Source organism: Acomys russatus, chromosome 28 (assembly GCF_903995435.1).
Source record: "Acomys russatus chromosome 28, mAcoRus1.1, whole genome shotgun sequence".
NCBI lineage: Eukaryota > Metazoa > Chordata > Mammalia > Rodentia > Muridae > Acomys > Acomys russatus.
The window spans coordinates 11,169,731-11,194,612 of NC_067164.1; the positions used below are offsets into that span (position 1 = coordinate 11,169,731).

The following is a 24,882-nucleotide window of genomic DNA, read 5'->3' on the forward strand; positions in this document are numbered from 1 at the left end:
TTCAGAATAGGTATAAACACAGAGGTCAAATGAGCTAATTGTGGCCACCTGGGCACAAGTAATACATTCAAATCTCAACCCTTACACTTAAGACTCAGGGAGATTCATGGAAGAGAGCATAGGACCTCTTTGAAAGAAGCATAGGACCCAGAACATGTGCTTTGATATATTTTTTTCCTAGAAAAAAAAGATAAATAAAGGATACACAAAGTCCAAGGGCAGGAAGAAATGAAAGGATGGAGAGGAGACAGAGAGGAGTGGGGAGTGAATGCAGTCAAGACACATTGTGTGAAATTCCCAGAATTAACAAGAACATTATATTAATTAAAAAAAAAGATCTTCTAAGAAAGAAAAAAACATTTCAAAGATAATAATGATAAATGTATCTAGTCCATCAAAAATTTCAGAATTAGTGATCAATTGTCAATTGATCTGACTATGCCATCTTCCTGGAAGCAGAAAGGAAATGGAATTACTCCTTTAAAGCTATTCTAAGATTTGGTTAAATTTGTCAATTACGTTATGGAAGTAAATGTATTTCTACATTTTTTAAATTACCAAATAAAACTATAAAGTACTTTAGCTCGATAGAAATTCATATTCCTTCCTTAATGCTAAGCTATTTTTCACTGTCAGGAAAAGAGACTGTATATGTGATTTGTTCGTGAGCATGAACAAACACACATGTGGCTGTGTGTATGGGGGCCATCAGCCAACCTCAGGTGTAATATTATCAATCAGGAAACAAGACTGTTTTTCAATACATACAGCAGTTCACTAGACTACCTAGAAACTCCCCGAGATCTGCTTGTCTCTATCTACCCCAGCATTACAAGTACAAACTGGCACCAGTATGCAAGATTATTTAGATGACTGCTAGAACCTGAATTTAGGTCCCAATCTTTGCCTGGTGGGTAACTTATTGACAAAGTAATTGTCTCAGCCAAGAAATAGTTAAATAAGCAGGTAGGATGGTGAGATGGCCTAGTAAGTAAAGTGTAAATTGCTTCTTAGGCAAACATGAGAACTAAATTTGATTTCTAAAATCTATTATAAAACAAGCATAATGGTTTGCTCTTGTAAGTGAGGGAGTCCAGACAAAGATAGGAGGATCTCATGAGCTCATTGGCCATCCCATCTAGGTGACATGGTGTGTTCCCAGTCAGGGAGACAGTCTTTCCAAACAAAAAACAAACAAACTAAATAAATAAATAAAGGAAAAATGCAGTGAATGGTTCCTGAGAAACAACACATGAAGTTGACCTCAGGTTGTCAGGCTCATGCATGCACATATGCATATGAAAAGTCTTCCATAATAACTATGCATGCAATAGAAGGAAATATGTTTTCTACTAAGGGGGAAAGCCTAACTTATGTCTTCATTTCATTTCTTTATGGGATTGCTTTAACTAGTAAAAGCTGCTATGGTGTATATACATCAGTGTTTTGCACTACAAGTAAATCAATTAACCTATGCAATTTTTAAGTCACGAGGCTTTCCATAACATTTATGTATATATAATATATAGACATCACAGAAGGAATTGAAATGGGCCCTTAATCTTTTGTCACCTGCAGTAGCAGAACAGAGGGGAGGCTCTCAGTGACACCATCCATGAGGGTGGTAATCCTGATTCCCCACTTCAGCTTCAATCAGAAAAATCACAAGAGTTAGCTGCACTTATGTCTCATTATCTGTGTGCTGCAGGTTGAGAATAATTGCTGAATAAATTAGCATCAGATCAGAGAGCATGAAATTAAGGACACAAATAAAGTGAGTCTCAACATGGTAAATTGAAAACAAGTGGAAGACTTCCTAAGTTGAACATCAACGGCTGCATTTTTTAAAAAAAGGAAATATAGCTTCAGCTCACACAGGTCATGAACTTGAAACCAAAGACATATTTTCAGCTTTTACATTTGCTTTCCTTATATGTAGCATTCCTTTGGGTAGCAACATCAAGGAGAATATTTCATTAAGAGAATGAAAATTGAAAACTATCTTCCCCTCTGCAGTGTCATTTTTTTTAAAGAATAGAACTCACATAATCTGCATATGATCATCTGTTGACTTTTGCATTAGTTGCTAATAATAATAGTTTCAAGTGCATAAAATTACATGAGAAATTTACCTGTGTTATTATAGGAAGTTTTCTCAGTTCAATTCCAAGTATGCAGTGGTATAAAGATTATCTATACTAAATCAAATATGTGCCAATGTAAAAGAATATATCACTAAAATTTGGGCCATCACCTACTACTCTAAAACATTTATTTTAATACATGAATATATGTACCTTTCACTAATATAATTTTTCACCATGCATATTCCACACCAACATACACAGAATGACATCATAACTTAATCTGCATGCCTATCCTTTGAGGCATGTATTATTTCCATTTCTTGTATGTCAGTGAGGATCAAAGTTTAAATAAAGTGGCTCTGTTCTGAATGAGATTTAGATAAATTAAGTTTACTTAAATACTCAGTACATTAAACTCTTCTCTCTCAGGACAACTCGTTTCATTTTTTTTTTGTTGTTGGAAACAAAAAACTGTACCATATATGAGAACATTAACTATGAGCTTTTAATAAGTTTTGGACCAAATAAGAGAACATTATAGGTTTTGCAAACATCTTCATAGCATTGGAATAACCAGAGATTACAATGAAGCAAAATAAGGCGTGACTCTGTCACGTGAAATACATATACTTCTGTCTCCATACATCTATGAAAAATTATATTTCATGTTTAACTCCTATTTTTTCCTGTGAGAGGAGAACTTGGCTCTCCAAGAAAGCACACATAGGCAACAACATCTGAACCACACAATGAAAATCTTACTAAAAGCTGACAAGTTGGAGTTACTAAAGTTTTCTGTAAATACAGTGTGGGATGTATAACTTTAGAAAATGTCAAATTTTACATTTGGCGTTTGTGAAATTATTAAATAGAAGTTACTGGGTTGGTAACATTTTTAATTTTAAATTTTTGCTTAAAATTTTAAGATTTTCTGTGGCAGAAAATATTTTAAAAGCTTATCTAGGCTTTCATTGGCCATGTGTATTTCGATTTAAGAATTAGCTTCTTCTTGGTAACTTGCTATCGTTCCTCGGAGTGCCACCAAGTCTCCCCATCCAGGGGACGTGGTCAGAAAAGGGGCACCAGAGTTCGTGTGAGAGTCAGATTGATATTCTAAGAGCATATATAGGGGGAGGAGGTCTCCCTCAATCATAGACATAGGGGAGGGGAGAAGTGGAAAAGTGGGAGGGAGGGAAGAATGGGAGGAAACAGGGGAAGGGCTAACAATCGAGATGTAATATGAATAAATTAATAAAATTAATTTAAAAAAATAAAATAAAAATAGGCAAAAAAGAAAAGAAAAGAAAAGAAAGTGCCTAGGAATAAACCTACCCAAGGAAGTAAAACACCTCTACAACAAAAACTTTAAACCTATTTGCTTTCCACAAACTAACAGCAAGTCCCCATTGCTAGAGAAAACACCTACTAAAATCATTGACTATGGAGACATACAGCTGGTGCCCACAAAGAGCCTTCACCCCTCATGCCTTTGGTACAGGAAGGTACTCTGCAGGCCACCAAACGAGAAACGCAAACAGCAACCAAGGCACACACTCTTTGAACCACAATGGTGTCCTCCTGCCTGTAAGATATGCCAGTGCAATGGTGGCATCAAATGTGTGGGAGCAACCAAACACTATCTGATTTGACTTAAGGCTCACTCCACCAGATAAAACTCATCCCCATTACTGCTTAGGTGACCAAGAACCAGAGACTAGAGAGCCCAGGCCCATAGAGTAGAACCAAATACTCCCCCTTCCCTCCCTCCCTCCCTCTCTCTCTGTAGCAACGAAAAGACTTCTCATAAATTCTGCTAATACTCGTAGAACAGTGACTTGTTCAGCCATCACCAGAGAGGCTTCTTCCCATAGCTGGTGGGAACAAGTACAGAGACTCACAGCTAGACATTATGTAGAGCATGAGAGACTTTGGAAACCTTAACCCTAGATGGGATGCCTCTATTAAAATTCTTCCAATCAGGACTTAAGGGACCCTACGGAAGAAGAGGCAGAAAGAGTATAAGAGCCAGGGACAACGGAGCAAACAAAGAAAACAAGGTACTCTAAATCAATATTTATGATTGGTTTATAACTTATGATCATATGATTAATCACATGAACTCACAAAGAATGGAAAGCATACACAGGGGCCCCATGGGTCTGTACCAAGTCCTCTGCGTGTATATTATGGCTTCTAGTTTAGTGTTTTTATGGGATTCCTGAGTGTGCAAATGAATGGGTCTCTGATTCTTGTGCCTTCTCTTGGGCTCTCTCCCCTCTGTTTGCTTATCTTGTCCAACTCTGATGTGTTAGTTTTTGTTTTATTTTACTATATTTTATTGTATTTTATCATTGTCTCTTAGAAACTTGTTGCTTTCTAATAGGAGCCGGAAAGGCAGTGGAAGAAGATGGGAGGGGAGGTGGGGAAGAGAATCAGGATGTATTATGTGAGAAAAAAAGTCTATTTCCAATAAAATGGACAAAAGTAGTTATTAAAAAAAATAATTAGTTTCTAAAATTTAATTTTGGGAATAAGGTGAAAGCGGGAGGGAGGGAGGAACGGGAGGATACAAGTGATGGGATAACAATTGAGTAGTAATCTGAGTAAATTAATTTAAAAAAGATTGTTCTGCTTCCTTTTGTTTCCCATACTTAACAATAAAAGAAGGGTGTAACTGTAAAAAAAATTATAATCCTCTTCTCTGAGATGTATAAAAGTACATACAAAAGTACATAACATAAAGTTACTATGAATTAATATGTGTAAAACTCATAGCACATATTGCCCAAGAAATTACTCATTGAGTACATAGGCATGCTTTTTGTAGTAATATGCTCATTGATTCTCAATGCCATTGTTTTACTTCTATTTATTCACTCATTCATTCATTCATTCATTTCTATCTCTTCCTCTCTTACCAGTTTCCACCCATTTCCAAATGTATTACCGGGGCATGTCATGTCAAATTGAGTTCTCTGAGCAAGTTATTATGAGTCTACATAAATTAAGTGACTTATGACAAAACAATATGCATGAAAATCATTTCTGGACTACAGACTACCAGTTAAATTTCTTGATGAACTGAAGATTAAAGTATACAAAAGTCTTTATGGAAAAGTATACTACAAAGATACATTCATAAGATGCTAACAAATATTTAAACGCCACGCAAAATTCTGGTAATTCTGAATTAAACCTTGGTTTTCTGTAACCACAAACAAAAGAATCCATATTGATTTTCTGAGGCTGTTGATGAGAAAAATTAATTCTCAGTAACACAAAACTAAACAAATAAAAATTACATAAATGGGGCCTGAGAAATGACTCAGTTTCTAAAGGCTAGGGTCACAATTAAAATTATAAAAATTACATAAATATCCAACTTTAAAGAGATCATTTTATTTTTTTGTTTTCTACTGAGAGTGATTTTGTTTTGGTTTTTTGGCAGTCAATTTGTGGTAAATAAATATACATTTATAATATAAAAATTGGGTTTTACTATAGATCATCCTTAAGAAAAATATTTAAAATATAGGAAAAACTGTACTGTTTGAGAAATTAATATTTTCTTTTGTCAAGTCTTTTAATATAGATCAGTGGTTTTTAACCTGTGGGTCATGGTCACAAGAGTCACCCAAGACCATTGGAAATACAGATATTTACACTATAATTCATAATAATAGCAAAATTACACTTATGAAGTAGCAGCAAAATAATTTTATAGTTGGTTGTTTCCCAAAATTTGGAATGTATTAAAGAGTAGCAGTATTAGGAAGGTTTAGAACCACTAACACACACACACACACACACACACACACACACACACACACTGTGTAACTGTACTTACTTTTAGTCACAACACCTTCTAGATGGATGATGTTTGGATGATCAAACTGCCCCATGATACTGGCTTCACCAAGAAAATCTCTACGCTGCTTTTCAGTATAGCCCACTTTAAGAGTTTTGATAGCCACAGGTAATTCTCTTTTTCCTGGTAGTTTCAAACGTCCACTACAAACTTCACCAAATTCACCTTGTGATAAAGATAGAAAAATACTGTATAAGGTCATTCTGAATTCTTTTTCTAATGAAATTCTAACAAAACTCTTAACTTGGGAAGCATTAAGGTTTAGAAAGACAGAAGAAAATAAATTAAAAGGAATTAAATTAAACTAAACCAAACATCCACAACAGTGTTTATAAATGTAAATGTTGTGCTGAAAAACATCCTATGCAGATGACACAGAAACACTTTAGGGCTTACTAATTTCACCCATTTAACCTAAAAAATCCTAATGGCTACATTAAAAAAAAAAAAAACTGACTACAATTTCTTTAGTCTTTTCTTCTCTCATAGACTACAAATATCTGCTGCTGATGAGACAAAAAGGAAAGGGAAAAAGGCAAAGGTTAATTCAATTATATAAACACATGGTCAGGATACATTGAACAAAGCAAATAACTTTGATATTTTATATTCTGTAGTAGAAACAAAGGTGAAAAGCCAGAATGTAGACATCCTCACACCTGCTCCAATAACTCTCTCAATAGTGATGCACGAAGCTTCAATCTCCTTGGCAAATTCATGGACAGCTTGATTGGGATCTTCATAGGTGTGTGGATCAATGTAGGTTCTTACTCCTGGAAGTTTAACTGTAACAATACATGGGCATTAATGTAATAAAGATGGATATACTTAGTTATCAATTTGTTAACAAGTAGTGTGAACTCTCTAACTTCTGAAATTGGCTGAGTTGCAAGAATATGCTCTTTCTTTACTTATGATAGTTATATATAGTTATTTTACTTTCATAGCTTAAGATATATGTTGTGCTACACAAGTAATGTGTATTTGCTCATTTATCTGCATAAACATATTCAAAGATAATCTTCAGAGAGTGAGACTCAAGTACATATCGAGAATGATTATTAAAGAGAGCAAGAAAATAATGGCTTATTTCTTGATTTGGTCTATAGGGTCATTTTTGGATATCATAACAAATCATTAATTCTTATTTTTAAAGATCATTTAAAACAACCTATAGTGATGCTAGAAGAGAAATCAAGAGAAGAACAGAACAGCTTCCTACTCTGTGCATATTCACACAACCTACATTATCGGTGTCCCTGCCACAAACATTCACACCAGGATCCCATTTCAAGAATGGATGATGAACCCATAAGATTAAAAAATGGATGCCTTGTTTTTCAGTGTGTTATGTGTGAACTTTGTGTTCTGACTAAAGCAAAAAATATCTGCCTCCACTCTTTTTTCAAATTCACTCATGTTGGGTACCACTTTTGGATATGTTAAAATACCACTATCAATGCTCACTGAAGTTAATTTTTAATCTTATTGTTGAAACTGGCTTTCATGCATTTAACTGGCTTTAAAAATGTGGACCCTTTCAAGACACTTTAACCAAGGCTGCTGACAGAGAGGCTCTGTTCTAGGAAATTCCCATTGCAGTCCTACAAAAAGAGGCAGCTGAGTAACTCTCATTCATTAGGCTTGATGGTGTGATGTAATGATAGATATTTTTACACACTCCTCATGGAACTTGAAATCCACAAGGGATTTTGATTTGAAATAAAATAGTACTCTTACAGACGGCAAGTATTTTTCTTTTAAATGATTATAATGGAAATATTTGTTTTAGAAGTGGAAAAAAATCCACTCAGAGGTTACACAAAGCCAGGAGCTATAAATGCAAGAAGTACTCATTTTATATATAATGGATTTGACCAATTATTAAAAATCGCCTAAACTGAGCTGCAATCATAATAATAATGAAATCCTTTGCTTTTATTTTGCACAATTTGCTTACTGTGCCCATTATGAAAGTGCATCTTTTCCTCTTCTGGGTCTTGCTTTGCTTTGCTGTAGCCACACCGCCTAAAACAAAGTGAGCCACAGTTAGCCTCATCTAAAAGTGGTGAATCAACCCCATTACCCCAGGAGCAGCAAATGCAATAGAAGGTTGTCAAACCCAGAGCCAATTTCCATACCCGTAATAAGAAAGGAGACCAACATGCATTTTGATTGGAACTCACTTTTTGAGCTGCTATTTTTGATGCTCAGCAAACTGTGCTCTCTAGATTCTACTATCTGAAGCCATCTAAGCCTATTTTTAAGGTCATTTTCCTCATATACCACACACCAGGCATCTTCTATTCTTTCTCTCATTTACATCCAGCTCATTTGCCTCTGCCATTTCCACCTTTAATTGCTCAGCACTTTCATGGTCTCCTACCTTCAGCACCTTCCCTGATCCCCTTCCCATTTCACTGATCCTCACTCTCGCTGCTTTAGCATCTCTTTTCCATCATTTTACTTAGATAATTATGTCATTCAAGAGAAATCTGTTTTTCTTCTACTTTCATCCCCGTAATTTTAATCTCTTGTTCTGTTTTAACTAGCCAATAATTTGGAAGCTTTTGAAAATTTCCCGTATTCTGACATCTAAAATCTATATATGATAAGATTTTATTTGTCAAATACATTTTACTTTTCATCATATTGACTGACTAAAATTCTTAATTGATTCTTTTTTTGGTTCCTCTTTCTTCTTTCTTCATTAGCAAATAGATACTTTCAAATATCCTAAGCAAAGTTGTTTCGAATCACTCATTCTATCCATCCTTTTTCTTTTTCTTTTTTTTTATTAATTTATTCTTGTTACATCTCAATGTTTATCCCATCCCTTGTATACTCCCATTCCTCCCCCCCCCCCCGCATTCTCCCATTATTCCCCTCCCCTATGACTGTTCCTGAGGGGGATTACGTCCCCCTATATATTCTCATAGGGTATCAAGTCTCTTCTTGGCTACTTGCTGTCCTTTCTCTGAGTGCCACCAGGTCTCCCCCTCCAGTTTATTTCCTTTAACGCCTTTGGATTAGTTTCTTTGAAAGCTCTATTGTCACTTCTTTCATATTATTTTTATGGAGTAATTCTAGAGCCATTTAAACTCATTGGACCTAATGTATTTCTCTATATTATTTTTTAACAATTTTCAATCCATTTTCTGTGACTAATATGAAAATGACTTTACCTCTTAAAAGTTGAGAATCATTCTTATGTATTTCAGTATAAATCAGTTGTCAAATCTCAGGATTTTTATGAAATACGTCCTAAGACCTATCTCTTCAACATCTCTCCCACTTCATCATTAACACCATTTTTACTTATTATTATGAAGTTTGTGCTTTCAGAACGATACCTGTCTGTTCTGCAGCTTATCTCCTAAAGCACATTGGCTATTCTTTACCATTTTATTTTGGTTTAATCAACAGGGTCTTCCTATGTATTCCTGGAAGCTCACTATGTATCCAGACTGGGGTCTAATTCACAAAGATCCTCTTGCCTCTGCTTCCAGGGAGCTAAGATATTCATACAAGACATTCTTATTTCCAAAATACGTTATTTACTATATGATTCTATTGAGTTATCTTCCAACAATAGTCTTTAATAAATAATAAGTTGTTGAACATATCCTGCAATTTTGGTAAAAATTTATAATGGTGCTACTACATGTTATCTAAAATCTCTAAGATAGTTCTGCGTGCTTTCAAATATTTGAAATTATTGGTTCCTTTTAAAGTATGATCTCCATAATAGTTTCCAAATATTGAATTTCTTTAAAATTTTTTTCTTTATGTAGTCCACGTGAAACCACAACTCCGGACAACTCTACTCTCTTGTGATGTGAATCTTACGCTGTGCAGTGCATTCATTTTAGAATAATTTTTCTTCACCAATTTTACCATTTTGTCAGCTATTTAAATGACAGAAAGTAATATTCATTTATAAATTTCATCAGTGGACTAGTATCTGATTCGGAGTTGGCATTCGACATATTTTTACGTTGACGAATGGGTAAATGAATGACTGGATGATGCTTTGATTGTGCCTACACAATGACAGGTGTTGGTGGATGACTATGCTGATGAATACTGAGTTGATGTGGTACATGATTAACCATATAACATTAAACAGCCAGAAAATATGAAAATATTTAAATTATTTTCACTGAAACTCAAAGGAAGTGATTTTACTATTCATAAGATGCCATCACAAAATCTGAATTCATTAAGTATAAAACTTTCATTTACTACTGAACTAAAAAAAAATGCAACCAGAATGACTAAGTATCTCACTACAAATTTGGTTCATGGTTATTGTATGTTATAGGTCAAACATATCTTTACCAAGATTGCTCTTTGGTTTTACATATGGGGATATTAAAAAAATGTTCATGTATTTAATATAAAACATACAGATTTTGTTTTGTGATATCCTATTGGATAGGAAAATAAACATAATAAAATGATAAACACAATACATCTTAACATCCCCTTTTGAAAAAGTATAGCTATCAGTATTTGTTAAGGTACTTAAAGTTAAATTGTGTATTACCCCTAATGTATTTCTGGGAAAAATTAAAATAATATGATTAAAATATATTGCTTTTAGAAAAGGAGAAAACACATTATGTATTTGGTGTAATTTTGAATCTTATTTCTAACACGTGATACATTTCTTACTCAAGAGCTCTTAAGACATGAATCATTTCAGCACAGTGAGATTGGTAGAAACGTGTCGAAACAAATACACAAGATTGTACTGAAATAGAATCCTGTCTATTCTACATAATATGCGCTGTTTCACTCTATTGTCCCTAGTTTGCCAGGTATGGAATATATCTTTTTATCCACAATGTAAGAGATCCTGGAAGTAGTTACTGCTATATCTTATCAACAGTGCTTTAAACGCTATCACATATATATGTGTGATTTGTGTTATCTAAGTAATACTGGCAATATCTTTCTTGTAGAAATTCTAAGGAAATCTAAAAGACTTATGAACCCTTACAGTTTATAACAGCAAACAAGCATCCATTTTCATTCTCAAAACTCCCACTTGTAAAGTAAATACATTAATATTAAACTTTCAATACTATATCTTCAATAACCTTTATCATTAAGTAAGCCCCATAGATATTTAAATAATATGCAAAACCTACATATGAAAATGGAAATGAAACTTCAGATATTATCTGAAAAATCATATGGGATACTTTAGTGAGGAGCAGTTAACATTTTATTACCAGAAGGTGAGAGTCAGGGGGGCAATACAAAGGGGTTGTTTTAGACTATGAGTGTCTCTGGAGCTCTGTAACATACACACTGCATGTCACATTAACACATAAAATTAAGTTCCGGAACCCCTAAAGCATCATTAAAACAAGCTTCAACAAGACATGGCCGATGGAAGTGCAGCTGGCAGAGGCGGGCTCTCCAAAAGCGGTTCAGCCTCATTAACAAAGCTTTGCATAGAAGCATGTTCAGTCAATATCATCTTCTCTACCTGCTCCAAACACATAATTTTAATCAGTTAAACAGTCAATGAATATGTCATAAACTGTTCCTCCTGTGTTCTCAAAGTATTATCTTTCTTGAAAAAAAAAAATGAGACACTTTTTATTTCCCTTCATATAATTTTAAAGAGATTGCACTGGAAGTTTATATAGTGCTTGTTTTTAACAGAAGCCATATGATTATGCATTCTCATGTTTTTTAAGAAAAATTTATTCTCCCCCTGTAACCAAAGTGAGCAATAATATATGTAAGCATAATTTATATTCATTAATTAGTATTAATTAAACTTCCAGAGAAGTGTTAGACACCTAAATATAGTCATACCCCTCTGTAAATTAGGAAATCAATCTTCTTCCTTACAAACCCTAAGAATCAAAGTGATATATCCTTGGTAATAGTAATACTGATTTCCAAGTAATACTTGGAAATTTGATTCCAGTCATTAGACCAGTAATGGGACTTTTGAAAATTCATAACCCATGAACAGATAAACACTCATCTATATAGAAATGGAGGTATCAGTGAATAATTTATTTTAGAGTATAAATTTAAACTTGATAATAAATTCATGATGTAAGTGTAAGATACTCCAAAGTACTGAGGAGAAATACATAGAATCAATGACCTATTGTTGGCATTCTTGTGGCTAATGAGGAAATGACTGATGAATGAAGTATCCAAGAAGAAAGTTTAAACCCTGGCTCTGACAATAGCATTCCATACAAATCAGAGTATTCAGTTATCTTAGTCTATAGTAATACATTCTTTTTTTTTCAAAAAGTAATGTTGCATGGAGTGGGAAGAGGAGGGATAGTTTTGATTCCTAATTTCTTTAATAGATTGAGAATGCGTATACGATTGGCATATGAAAACAGACACCTCTTCGTTATTCTTCTGTCTTGGACAGTAATTATTATGTGCTTTTGTTGAACTTTATAGAAAAACTGTTGAAAGGCCAACAATTCACAGCAGCATTAATATATTTGTCTTACTCATAGAAACTACAAACAACAGTCTTTTAAAGCAAGGTGTCACTATGTAACTATTTTCTGGCCTGAAATTTGCAATGATAACAAAGCTGTCCTCAAACTCACAAAGATCCACCATGCACAGGTAAAGTATTTTTAAAACCGCAATATTTTTGTACCTTTAAAAGTAATTTTTCTTTATGACATAATAGTGATCTTACCCTTTTCATAATTTTTAATTTAGAGAACTTTATAGCTGGAGTTTTTTTTTTTTTTTTTTTTAAGCTTCCTAGAAAAGATTTTGGTGATTTTATTTTATTTTTTTTAATTTTTTATTATTAATTTATTCTTGTTACATCTCAATGGTTATCCCATCCCTTGTGTCCTCCCATTCTTCCCTCCCTCCCTTTTCCCTTATAGCTGGAGTTTTAAAAAGAGTAAGGTCTGGCTTCAGAGTAAAATTTTTCACTTTTTCCTTTCAGAGCAAAGTCAGGTATTTGGGCTCATGCATTTAGTCTCAGAACACAGTAGGATAAAGTAGACAGACATCAATGAGTCAGTGTCTCCTGGATATATAATTCATTCCAGGTCAGTCTGTACTAGAGAGTGAGATCATTCCAGTGGGTAGAGTTAGGGCACATCTGATGAAGAATTTTATCCACTTAAACAAAAAGTTTTACTTAAGAGTTATCTCTGCTTTATAAAATAATTAAAAAGCATATGAATATTAGGTGTCAGTATACCTACTAAACACTGGATAAGTTTTGTTTTATGGGATAACATTTTTCAATAAATGTACATTAATGCTACGAGTCAGCGCATGAATTTTTTTTTTATTTGGTTTGGCTTACTAGCAAAATCTTATGACTATCATCCATTTTTTTAAATCACACAAATGCCAGAAAGCTAAGATCTCAAGATCTTTGTGGATGGGGACATATAAACTACAAATTCATTAAACTGAAATTTCTCAGTTATACTTATTATATCAAAAAGTTTGGAGGAAATTATAGTATATGAGAATGTGTAAGTGTTCTGTGAACTTTGCCTTGATACCCCTATATGACCACTGATAACAGAAAATGAACATTTTATAGTTTAGGTAACAACAAGTTGAAATATAGTCAATTCTCTCTGTTTATTTAAAATTTAATTCACTTAGAATTTTAATATAACAATTTACTTCATAAGGTATGGTGCATGAGGATTAGATTTACATTTCAGGCAAGATTTATACATTTTTTTTTCCCAAGAAACCTGCTGTTGATATGGTGAGAAAAAAGGCAGTTATGTTGAAAAGTGAAGATGAGGATGCGTCAACGAATCCATGATCTATTCAGAGTTACTTTTCTCTCTTCTTGTATTTTATTTTAATTATGTTTATGTGGGTAAGTTTTCATCAAGATATGTGTATTCATGAATGCAGATGCCTGGAGACACTGGAGGCATCACATTCACTGAAACAGGAGTTACAGGCCATGCTGTACTGCCCCACTTGGGTGCCCTGAATCAAACACATTCCCCAAGAAAAAGCAATATCTATTCTTAATCAGTGAGCTATCTCTTGGGCCCCTTGTTTTTATGCAGAGAATTGGTCATTAGAGAACAAAACAAACAAGAAAATAATGCCTCTAATTTCTAAGTGCAGAACGCCATTTCTTTTGCCTCTGAGGCCAGATGAAGAAGTATTAGAAAGTATGAAAAAAGGGAAAACTACTGAATGAAGGCAATAATCATACATTGTTTGACTTTAAGATACTAATGAAATACCTGCCTAGGAAGTATGATTTTCATTGATGTTCATGTAAATACTATTGTGCAAACATATGTTGTTTTGTAAAAGCATGAACAACCAAATATTCAGCAATAAATTGCAATATCTTATGACTAATAAGCATAAATATACCATAACAATTCAATTTTTTTTCATAAAAATAGAATAATTTATTTTGATAAGTGAGGAAATGTTTATACTCTAGCCAATGATGATAAAATAGGAAAGAGAAAAAAAAGTCATAAGAGATATTTCTTAGGATTATGTAGGCAGGCTGATGCAGGGAGAGCTCTCAGATCAGATATTTAAGTTACCTTTCTGTACAGTGGTGAAATGACCTCTGTCAATTGGTAAATCTTATTTAACACTAAGAAAGTGTGGTTATAAAAATTTGAGATCAAGAATAAAAATAAAATGAACTTAAAATTTCATTTGGCAAATGGAGAAAATAATGTTTTGGGTTTTCCTGCTAAAAATTATGACAGCGAAAAAAAAAACCCTAGAAGATTAGAAGCCCCCAAATAATTGAAAATCGCTGAAATTCTGAACCAAGAATTTGGTTCAACGTTGTTCATATTGTGATGTTCACAGATATGTTTCCTAAATGTAGCTGCAGCTAGCATCCTGTATCTCCCCAGTCTACGTGAACGTATTTCTTTTTTTTTTTTTTTTTTTTTTCTTTTTCGGTTTTTTGAGACAAGGTTTCTCTGTGTAGCCTTGTCTGTCCTGAATTCACTTTGTAGACCAGGTTGGCCTCGAACTCACAGTGATCCGCCTGCCTCTGCCTATGTGAACACATTTCTAAGGACCAATGTATCTGCAACGGGAAGTTCCAATGTACATAGATCACATTATAGTAAGATCAAAATCAACCACACACATATACTCATCAATAATATTTCAATAAAGAAAATAAAAGAGATTCTAAGACAAAAGTGAGGATGACAGAGTTCATTGAAAAATTATTCACATAGTAATTGAAAAAGCTCATATATTTACACATACAAAATCAGGTGATATTTTAGGAATTTCAGGTGTCCCTTAAATATTCCCATAAGTAATTAACACTTTATTGATAACTTGAGCATATCATTTTCAGCTAAACATTTTTCCTCCACCATAACACAAACGCATATATACACACACAAAAGTTCATTTTCCTCCTTTCTGAACATTATGTGTGAAAGCAATTAAGAAAATAGTTTTATAATTGGTTTCCTAATGTGAAGAAAACATCTTTTATTTTCTTTTTTCCAACCAGCAAACAGAAAAATAAATGATTGCAAAAATTGTGTGTGTGTTCATGTATGTGTGTGTATTCACGTATGTGTGTATATTCATGTTTGTGTGTGAGTGTATGAGTGTGCATGTGAGTTAAAAAGTACATGTCTGTGTGTGTGTGTTCCCAAGTGTGTGTACATATGTGAATTCTATGGTCTACTGATTGAAGTAAAAAAAAAAAAACAAAAACAAAAAACAAAACAGTAACCTCAAATGAAGGTTTTCACCTTCTATCTTCCTTGAGAAAGCTTTTCCTGTTTGTTGTTCCATATACCAGACTACCTGGTCCAGGAGCCCCTGGTATTCCTTTTGCCTAGGAGCTCTGAGATTACAAATATGCATTAACACACTCATGGTGTCAGGGGACCCGAATGTTGTGTCATTCAACATGTATTTTACCCACCAATCCATCTCCTGTTTCCATTGTTGTTGCTTTGTTGAGTATTTCAAAATAATTACAACTTTACTCACTCTGACTAAATCATGGACTCTTAAGTGTTTAATCATATGTGAGAGTAGCAAGTTGACAAGGATGTCAATCATCGTTGTTTTCTAATGTATAAATTCTGCTTATTTTGCTTGTGAAAATTTCTGTAACAAAACATATGTGCAAAGGAAAAAACACAATTTGTATATATTTGTGTCAGCTTGGAATGCTTATTTGTAATTTTGTTTTTTTTTTCCCATGGCATATCAGAAAAATAAACAAAATTGTTTTATTTACAATGTATTATTCATATTATTTCGAGCCTATTTGGTTTATCCCTGTAGTCTCAAGTTAAGAAGGATGTCTGTCTTTAACACTGGGAACAAATCCAAACTTTAAGTAACTTAAACCTTTTAATAGACTAAGAAAAAGGCCTACTGAATTGCAATAATCTGTGCTTGTTTTCCTTCTTGTCTCAGGACACTGGTCCACCATTCCATCACCCCTCAGATGTACAGTTGTGTGAGCACAAATTTCACTAATAAGAAAAAATTTTTTCTCAAATAATAAATGCAGTAATGTAAAAATAACTTTTTTCTTCTTTTTTTTATTATTTTTTTGTATTAATTTATTCTTGTTACATCTCAATGGTTATCCCATCCCTTGTATCCGCCCATTCTTCCCTCCCTCCCATTTTCCCATTATTCCCCTCCCCTATGACTGTTCCTGAGGGGGATTACCTCCCCCTATATATTCTCATAGGGTATCAAGTCTCTTCTTGGCTACCTGCTGTCCTTTCTTTGAGTACCACCAGGTCTCCCCCTCCAGGGGACATGGTCAAATGTGAGGCACCAGAGTACGTGAGAAAGTCGTATCACACTCTCCACTCAACTGTGGAGAATATTCTGACCATTGGCTAGATCTGGGAAGGGGTTTAAAGTTTACCTCCTGTATTGTCCTTGGCTGGTGCCTTAGTTTGAGCGGGACCCCTGGGCCCAAATCTGCCTATCATATTGTTCTTTTGTTTGCCAGACTTAATTGTCATCTCTGAGTTTACCGCCTCTGTCTGCTAACCTACGCTGAGTCCTTGTAGCTTCTAGCCTCTGTAGAATCTAAATCTAGGCCTAGAATCTTTTCAGTTTCTGAGACTTACTGCTGCATAAGTTCACCACTCCTAGCTCTCTCTGAACTCTGGCTGGCTGGTTCAACTCAGCTGTTCTGGCTCAAACTCCTCTCCAAGATGACTGATTCAAACTGGCTTCTGTAAGCATCTGACTGGATCGCTCTGCTTTGTTTCAAACTCACTCTAGCTTGAGCGGGACCCCAGCCAAGGACAATACAGGAGGTAAACTTTAAACCCCTTCCCAGATCTAGCCAATGGTCAGAATATTCTCCACAGTTGAGTAGAGAGTGTGATACGACTTTCTCACGTACTCTGGTGCCTCACATTTGACCATGTCCCCTGGAGGGGGAGACCTGGTGGCACTCAGAGGAAGGACAGCAAGTAGCCAAGAAGAGACTTGATACCCTATGAGAATATATAGGGGGACGTAATCCCCCTTAAGAACAGTCATAGGGGAGGGGAATAATGGGAAAATGGGGGGGGGGAGGAATGGGAGGATACAAGGGATGGGATAAACATTGAGATGTAACAAGAATAAATTAATAAAAAAAAAAGAAAAAAAAAAAAAAAAACAAACTCACTCTAGCAATCTGTTCTAATCTTCTGGCTCCTCCTCATTCTCTGGCTCCTTCTGTCTTCACCTGTGCCTAGCTTGTTCTCTCTTCATCCTGTCTCTGTAAAAATCTCCCGGGAAACGGCCTCTTCTCTCTCACTCTGCACTGCTCTATCTTAAATCTCCAGTTTTTTTGTTCTGTTCTCCCAAACACATCCTATCTCTGACTCAATCCGAAAAATCTCTCTCTGCTTTGCCACTTTGTCAGCCCATCAATTAGACATCACTTTTAAACATGGCTATTTCCCCCTATAAAGTAATCTTACTTTCATTGTTAGTGAGTAAAGGTAGGTACTAATGGGGTGTCTGTATTAGATCTGTGATCCCTTTCTAGAACAGTCATGTTGCTGTATTAAAGCTCCTCTACAATACCACCCTTCACTCAATGGCTAACACTCTTGCCCCTCCTCCACACAAACTGAGTTCATTTCCCAGAACTCATTGGGCCACACACAACCATAAATAACTGTAGCTCCAAGGATCCGATAAATCTCTACTTCAGTACTCTATGGGCAACTGCACTCATTTACAAAGCAATATTCACACACACAAATATATATATATATATATATATATTTAAAGGCCCCATGTAATCCCTTACAATGAATTTTAAACTGACTCTTCTTGATAATTTTGTCTACAAGTGAAAAGAGAACACAAATGCAAGGACTGTGACTCAATATAAAAAAAATGTCTAGACTATTTGACAGTCTATCTCACTAAGATGTAGAGGTCCCTTTAAATATAAGAATAGAGTTCTCTTATCCTTCCCAAGTAAACATATTGAAATTATAAGCCAACTATACATTTAAATGTTCCTTTACTTGCAAATAATTAAGGTCATCCCACTTGGACATTGATTATAAAATTATTATTATCTTTACCATTATTATTATTATTATTATTATTATTATTATTATTATTATTATTATTTCAGTGGTATCAAAATAGAAACATCACTTCAAATATCAGAAATAATTGAATGCCATTCATAATTACATTGTGTGTCCTCATCAATGTCACATGCATCCATGATACTTATGATGATAGAAGACTGTGGTGACATTATGGACATTCTATGGATCTCAGGGACAAAATAGGTGAATTTACCTGGACAGAAGTAGCATTGTACTTCCATATGTGATATGGATTTTACTAAATGGAACAACAAAATGGTGACATGTTAAATGTGACAGATGCTACACTCTTTAGAACCCCTACTTCAAATCAGAACCACTGGAAAGCCTTGGAGAAGGAGCACAGATCTTGACAGATAAGTACTGCTTAACTCGTAGTACACTATTTGAAATAATCCGTTGCCAAATTACTCAGGAGGATTCTCTTTTGGATTCCCATCCAACTACTCAGTCCATCTACTCTTCTCAAACTTAAGATGTATCCAGATGAGGAAAGTAAAAAAAAAATAATAATAATGCTGGAAGTAGTACATAGAACTGGACATCAGGTAGGTGTGAAGTGGAAGGGAACACTAACCATATTAGGCTTGGATGGGCAACAGCGCACAGGGAAGAAGCCCTCCCACAGCCACATTCGCAGCAACTGAAAAGCAAACAAGAGATCCCAAGATAAAGAAGTGATCCCACTCACAGAGTGAAGCATAAAGACACTGTGGATTTTACTCGGTTCTCTGCTTTACTTCTCAAAAGCATATATTCCTGCATGCTTACAATCAAACTTTTCTCACAGCACAATTTAACTTAAGAAATCTTTCAGCTTGGAATATACAGATCTACTCCAACTTGTTATATTTATTTTCTTTGAATAATTATTTAGTAGGAAACGTAATGAGCCAATGTATTTGAATTAATTTATTCACATAATATATTATTCATATAGAATGTGCAAAGTTAAATATTTGTTTTCTTATGAATTCTCTCAAAATTATGTTGTAAAGACGGAAGTACTTAATGACAGATTTTGCAGGTGGCCTCAAGTTGAGTGGGAAAAAAGTCTTATCCTTTTGACCCACTGATACATATGGCAGTGAAATTCCTAATAGGCTGTTGAAAATGTCATGGTAGGTGATTATAAAATAACTTTTGGAAGACCATCAGTTTTCCTTTTCATCTTTAGATGTTGAAAATATACTCCCAACTGTATAATTTCAGATTATAGCTATATAAAAATAAATTATATGTAATGTATACATTTCTGGGGACATTGTACCATTCAAAATTATTTTTAATTTTCCAAATACTAATAGTAAAAGTCTGAAAACACAAAGTAAATTATTTAATAAAATGCATTTTGTTGGTAGAAACCATGTAAACTGATGGCAGAAATCAGGAAAGAATAGATTTAGTGCTTCATTGCATTCAGTTCCATTTCTTTTTAGGAGCAGGATTTATAGTAATTTCTGGAGAACTGTAATCGATTTGGCAATTATATCATACACCAGCAGGCCCAGGTTTATGATTAAAAACCTTTCTATTTTGATCCTTACTTGAAATGTATCTACTGCATTTCATACGAAATTTTAAAAAGGAGAATACATACAACCTCCAATATTTTTCCAAGCTCCTAGGAAAGTAAACAAACATTTCCTCAAACAATATCAACAGATTTTTATACAAAAATATACAGGTCCATATGTCTTATTTCCTTTCTTCCTCTTCCTTCTCTCTCAAAACGTCATGATACATTAATTCTAAACACTGATAAATGTCTGAGGATTTGATTTTTGCTTGATAAAAACATTGACTTTATAACATTTTTAATGTAAATATTTATTTACATTTCTATATATTAAATAATATATAGAAAAAATTTTAAAGATTGACTCATACATATATATATATGTATATAAACTCATATTTGTACTTAACGAAATGATCTGTGAATCCTGTCTTGTGACTAAGAATCTAAGGTCATGGATGCCTATATTTTCTTTTTTTTTTTTTTTTTATTAATTTATTCTTGTTACATCTCAATGTTTATCCCATCCCTTGTATCCTCCCATTCCTCCCCCCCCCCATTTTCCCATTATTCCCCTCCCCTATGACTGTTCCTGAGGGGGATTACGTCCCCCTATATATTCTCATAGGGTATCAAGTCTCTTCTTGGCTACTTGCTGTCCTTCCTCTGAGTGCCACCAGGTCTCCCCCTCCAGGGGACATGGTCAAATGTGAGGCACCAGAGTACGTGAGCCTATATTTTCCAAAGGAAATGGTAATTCATGGCAGAACTAAAATTCCGATCATGTCCATAGATCCACTGTTCCTGTTCTTTGCTAGCATGTCACGTAGTCTCCCAGAGATTCCTATGATTATAATCCGATGCATGGAACTTGCTACTGTTCCTGTCCAGTGTGAGCACTCAAATTACAGGTACAAGAACACTAGACCCTGGTCCACACCAGTCTATCAGCATTTCTGTCATGTGCTGTTTTACTGAAAAAAGTCATTTGGTTTAGTTTTCGGAGACAGGGTTTCTCTGTGTAGCCTTGGCTGTCCTGGACTCACTTTACAGACTAGGCGCCACTACATAGGGTGAAAATAGTCACTTTGTGGCATTTTTTATGATGATGCGAATGGAGTGTGATGGAGGCTTGCTAACTACAAAGTGAAAGCTATAGCTGTTTTGTCCTGTACTTTTTTAAAGAGTGTGGTACTTTCTTAAGATGGAGACAATTCCTTGGTTGTGTTGCATTTTGCCAATCAATGTATTATTTTATTTTATTTTATTAATTTATTCAGATTACAACTCACTTGTTATCCCATCTCTTGTACCAAGATGAGACTTGATTGCCTATTACAATATAGTCGGGGAGGAGGTCCCCCTTGGTTATAGATTTTGTTTCTTTTACTTCCAAATTTAAATACAATGGATAACAATATTTTATGATTATCAGTATTAACAATACAATTGCCATATTTACTTATGCCTACTAATCTAGGACATGTGCATATACATTAATTTTACATATGCAATACAACTTAATAAATAAAACTCAATAAATACACATAAAAGGCAAAGCTACCCAGTTGTTTCAGGGGACAGATGGCAATATCGCTTCCCCCTAATATACAACTATCTCATTTAAAAAGGCTCAGAGAGACACATAGGACTGTGCTTAGAGATACTATGACAACCAAATATGAATGGACATTATCTTTCAATAATCAGAGTTCTAACAACAACAAAAACGTCATGATCCTAACAATAGCACAAATGTTTTATTTGGCATTTTTAGCTATAAAAGCTATGAGTGGTACACCTTAAGAATTAGAATGAGTGCCTCTCTATCCCTCCCACCCCATGAAGTCACCATTTTAAAAAAAGCTTACAAATTATATTCCTGAAAAATATAATTCCCTTCACCTATTTTTTGATAACTTAATGAAATAATTTGGAACACTTAAACATAGATGCAGGTGTTTTATTGAGTCTGTCTGACACATGTTTTAAGATGGTGGAATAGATTAATAGGTGACTAGGTTAACCTCTCAGTGTTATTGACAGCCATGAAAAAGTGATTATAGTGTGTCCTATTTCAAAGGATTTTTTGAAAATAGAGAAAAAGGTATGCAAATATGAATTTGATCTACTGGGACTCCTTTTACGTATGTATATGTGTGCTTTATCTGCATAAATGCTGGGTGACAGAAGTGGGCATCAGGTCCCATTATAGATGGTCATGAACCATCAGGTGGTGGCTGGGAATTGAACTCAGGACCTCTGAAAGAAAAACCAGTGTTCTTCTTAATCGCTGAGCCATCCCTCTGGCCCAACTGGGACTCCTTTTGAGGTAATTATTTATAATGACTTTCAGTAATATCCTAATCAATATAAAAAGATAGACCCTTTTATCAAAGCATAATTGATTATATTCATGATTCTTATGTTATTGTCCTGTTAAATAGTTCTCATTATAATATAATTGAATATTTAACTACATAAATATAATGTATATTTGGAGGCAGTCTAATTATTAAAAATTTCCACAAAATGTATTTTCTAAAGATTCAGTGACGGAAACCTTCTTGAATTCACATGCTAATTTAAAAAAATGCAAGGTTATAATTTTCTGTCTATGGGAAGCACACAGTGACTAAAATAGCTTCACAAACAAACCTCTTAAATTCATAGGAATTTGTCACAGAGAACCATACCACCAGGTGGTATATAAACGTATGTTTTCCTTAATCAATGAATATTTCAGAAAAGATGGGTTAGGAATATTTTCAAGTCTTAAAGATAATTTACAATCTAAAATAAAATCCAAATGAGCTAGAAAGAGCAGCTGATAAGATTTCTGGGCTCTACGGCTTAGCACGGGCACATCTGCATCCCTAGCAGTTCTTAGCACCTGGAACTCCACCAGTAGTGACAGGAGCTATAACAAGGTAATGACTATCCAAGTCTGAAATCATTTAGCCCTTTTAGATTTATAATTAAAAACATGTCTTTTTAAAAATAAGATATTTCTATTTATCTTCTGGAGTTTTAAACTTGATAACAGAATATTCCGTGTGTGTGTGTGTGTGTGTGTGTGTGTGTGTGTGTGATCACATGCACCTGTGCCAGTGTAAGTAATATCTCCTACCTATGGAAGCAGGTGGTATACTTTAAAGGCAGAGACTGTTAAGACACAATATCACAAAAACAAGACTTGAGTCTAAATGTCTGACAACTTAAATTATCAAGCATGAGAGCTTAAGAAAAATAATTAGATGCCACCAGATAAATGAGAAGGAAGACAACAAAATAACCAGTTTACAAAAGAATTTTATGGACAGATTTTTTTTCACTTTACTAGTAAAATAGAAAGGCTCAATCCTATACCTAATTAAGCACGAATTCACTCTTAATAACAGAAAATTTAGTGCATTTATCTGATAGACACCACCTTGTTTACTCTCAGTAGAGTTCACATTTTTAATGTTCATTGGCATGGGATAATAAACTAAGAAGCCATGGTCCCAGCTCACACTGGTGACCAGGAGTGTCTGCAAACTTGGTCCAGGAATTCTACGAGCCCTTTGCCTTCAAAGTGTCTGCATCACTATTACAATACGTAACATGCAGCTGAGAATGATTTCCAAAGATGGGCCTCCTAACAAGTTATGGCAGGTCATAGAAAGAGGTCAACAGTGACCACTACATAAATCAGCACCATACTGGACTTAAGATTCTTCTACACTTATTGCTCAGTTATTTGTATCAAATTCTTTCCCACATTCTGAATTCCTTAACTCACACCGAAAGTTTAGGATATTTCCTGAAGTCTTTGGTTGCAACTAAACCACATTTACACCACACAGCCTGTAGGGTAAATCAAACTTCATTTTGTTTTAAAGCGTTAAAGAGACTCTGTCCTGGTTTGTTTCTGTGGCTGTGGTGAAGCATTAATTAGAAACCACTTGAGGAGGAAGTGGGTTATTTCATATCTATACTAAATAATCTATCATTAAGGGAAGTAACGGAAGGGAACTCAAGGGAGAAGAAACTGAAAGAGAGACCATTGAATAGCACTCTTTAATGGCTCATACTGCAAGGCTTGTTCAGTTTATTTTCTGGTAGAATTCAGTATTAACACTCTAGGGACTGTACCACAGACTACCTAGGGCTGGCTCCCCCCATCAATAACCAATCAATAAAAAGCCCCATAAAAACCCATAAGTGAACCTGACAAAGACAATACCTCAATCTACATTCCCTTCTTCCTGGTTGTGTAAAGTTGATCAAAACAAAACAGCAAAGAAGGGTCCCTTAAGCATACTCAGCAATATAGGCTCCAGCACATTATTCGGATGTGTGTGTGTATAATAGAGATTATACCATGTAAACTGATGTACAATGAATTGTTTTATTTACTTTTTAAAACCATGAAGCCGTGAATCTACCCTAAAGAAAAGTTTGCAAATACAAACTAAAACAATTATTTTAGTTTAAGAAATTAAAAACACTGAATTTACTGTGTCAAAAATGATTATTTGGACTTATAATGTCAGTTTATACTACAAGAATGCTAAAGCAAAAGAACACAAAGTACTTGAAGAGTGAGGACCTTACTTCAACCCCTTTATATCTATTCTTGCAGCTATGTGTTAAAGATGAGTCTCCAGAGGTGTCCATCTATTCATTCTAATGAACTAGAAAGCATTAAGATAAATTGACATCTTCTATGAAATCCACAAAGTAAGGCCAACAAGATTAGCAATTTTTAATGAACATCCTGAATATGATTTGTTTAGTCAAGACTACATG

The 24,882-nt window shown here is 34.5% G+C and overlaps 1 protein-coding gene across 10 annotated transcripts in view; it reads right to left on the reverse strand.

Annotated features, from left to right (window-relative positions):
• Positions 1–24,882, reverse strand: part of Epha5 (EPH receptor A5) — a 314,017-nt gene that overhangs the window by 37,622 nt on the left and 251,513 nt on the right. For 5 of the 10 annotated variants that reach the window (XM_051170230.1, XM_051170227.1, XM_051170223.1 and 2 more), the window contains 4 exons: positions 19,147–19,212; positions 7,916–7,983; positions 6,615–6,740; positions 5,935–6,120 (listed from right to left, as the gene is read on the reverse strand). In XM_051170230.1, coding sequence (XP_051026187.1) covers positions 5,935–6,120; positions 6,615–6,740; positions 7,916–7,983; positions 19,147–19,212 — 446 coding nt within the window. The remainder of the gene's footprint in view (positions 1–5,934; positions 6,121–6,614; positions 6,741–7,915; positions 7,984–19,146; positions 19,213–24,882) is intronic. The other 5 variants (XM_051170231.1, XM_051170228.1, XM_051170225.1 and 2 more) reach the window with 1 other exon arrangement.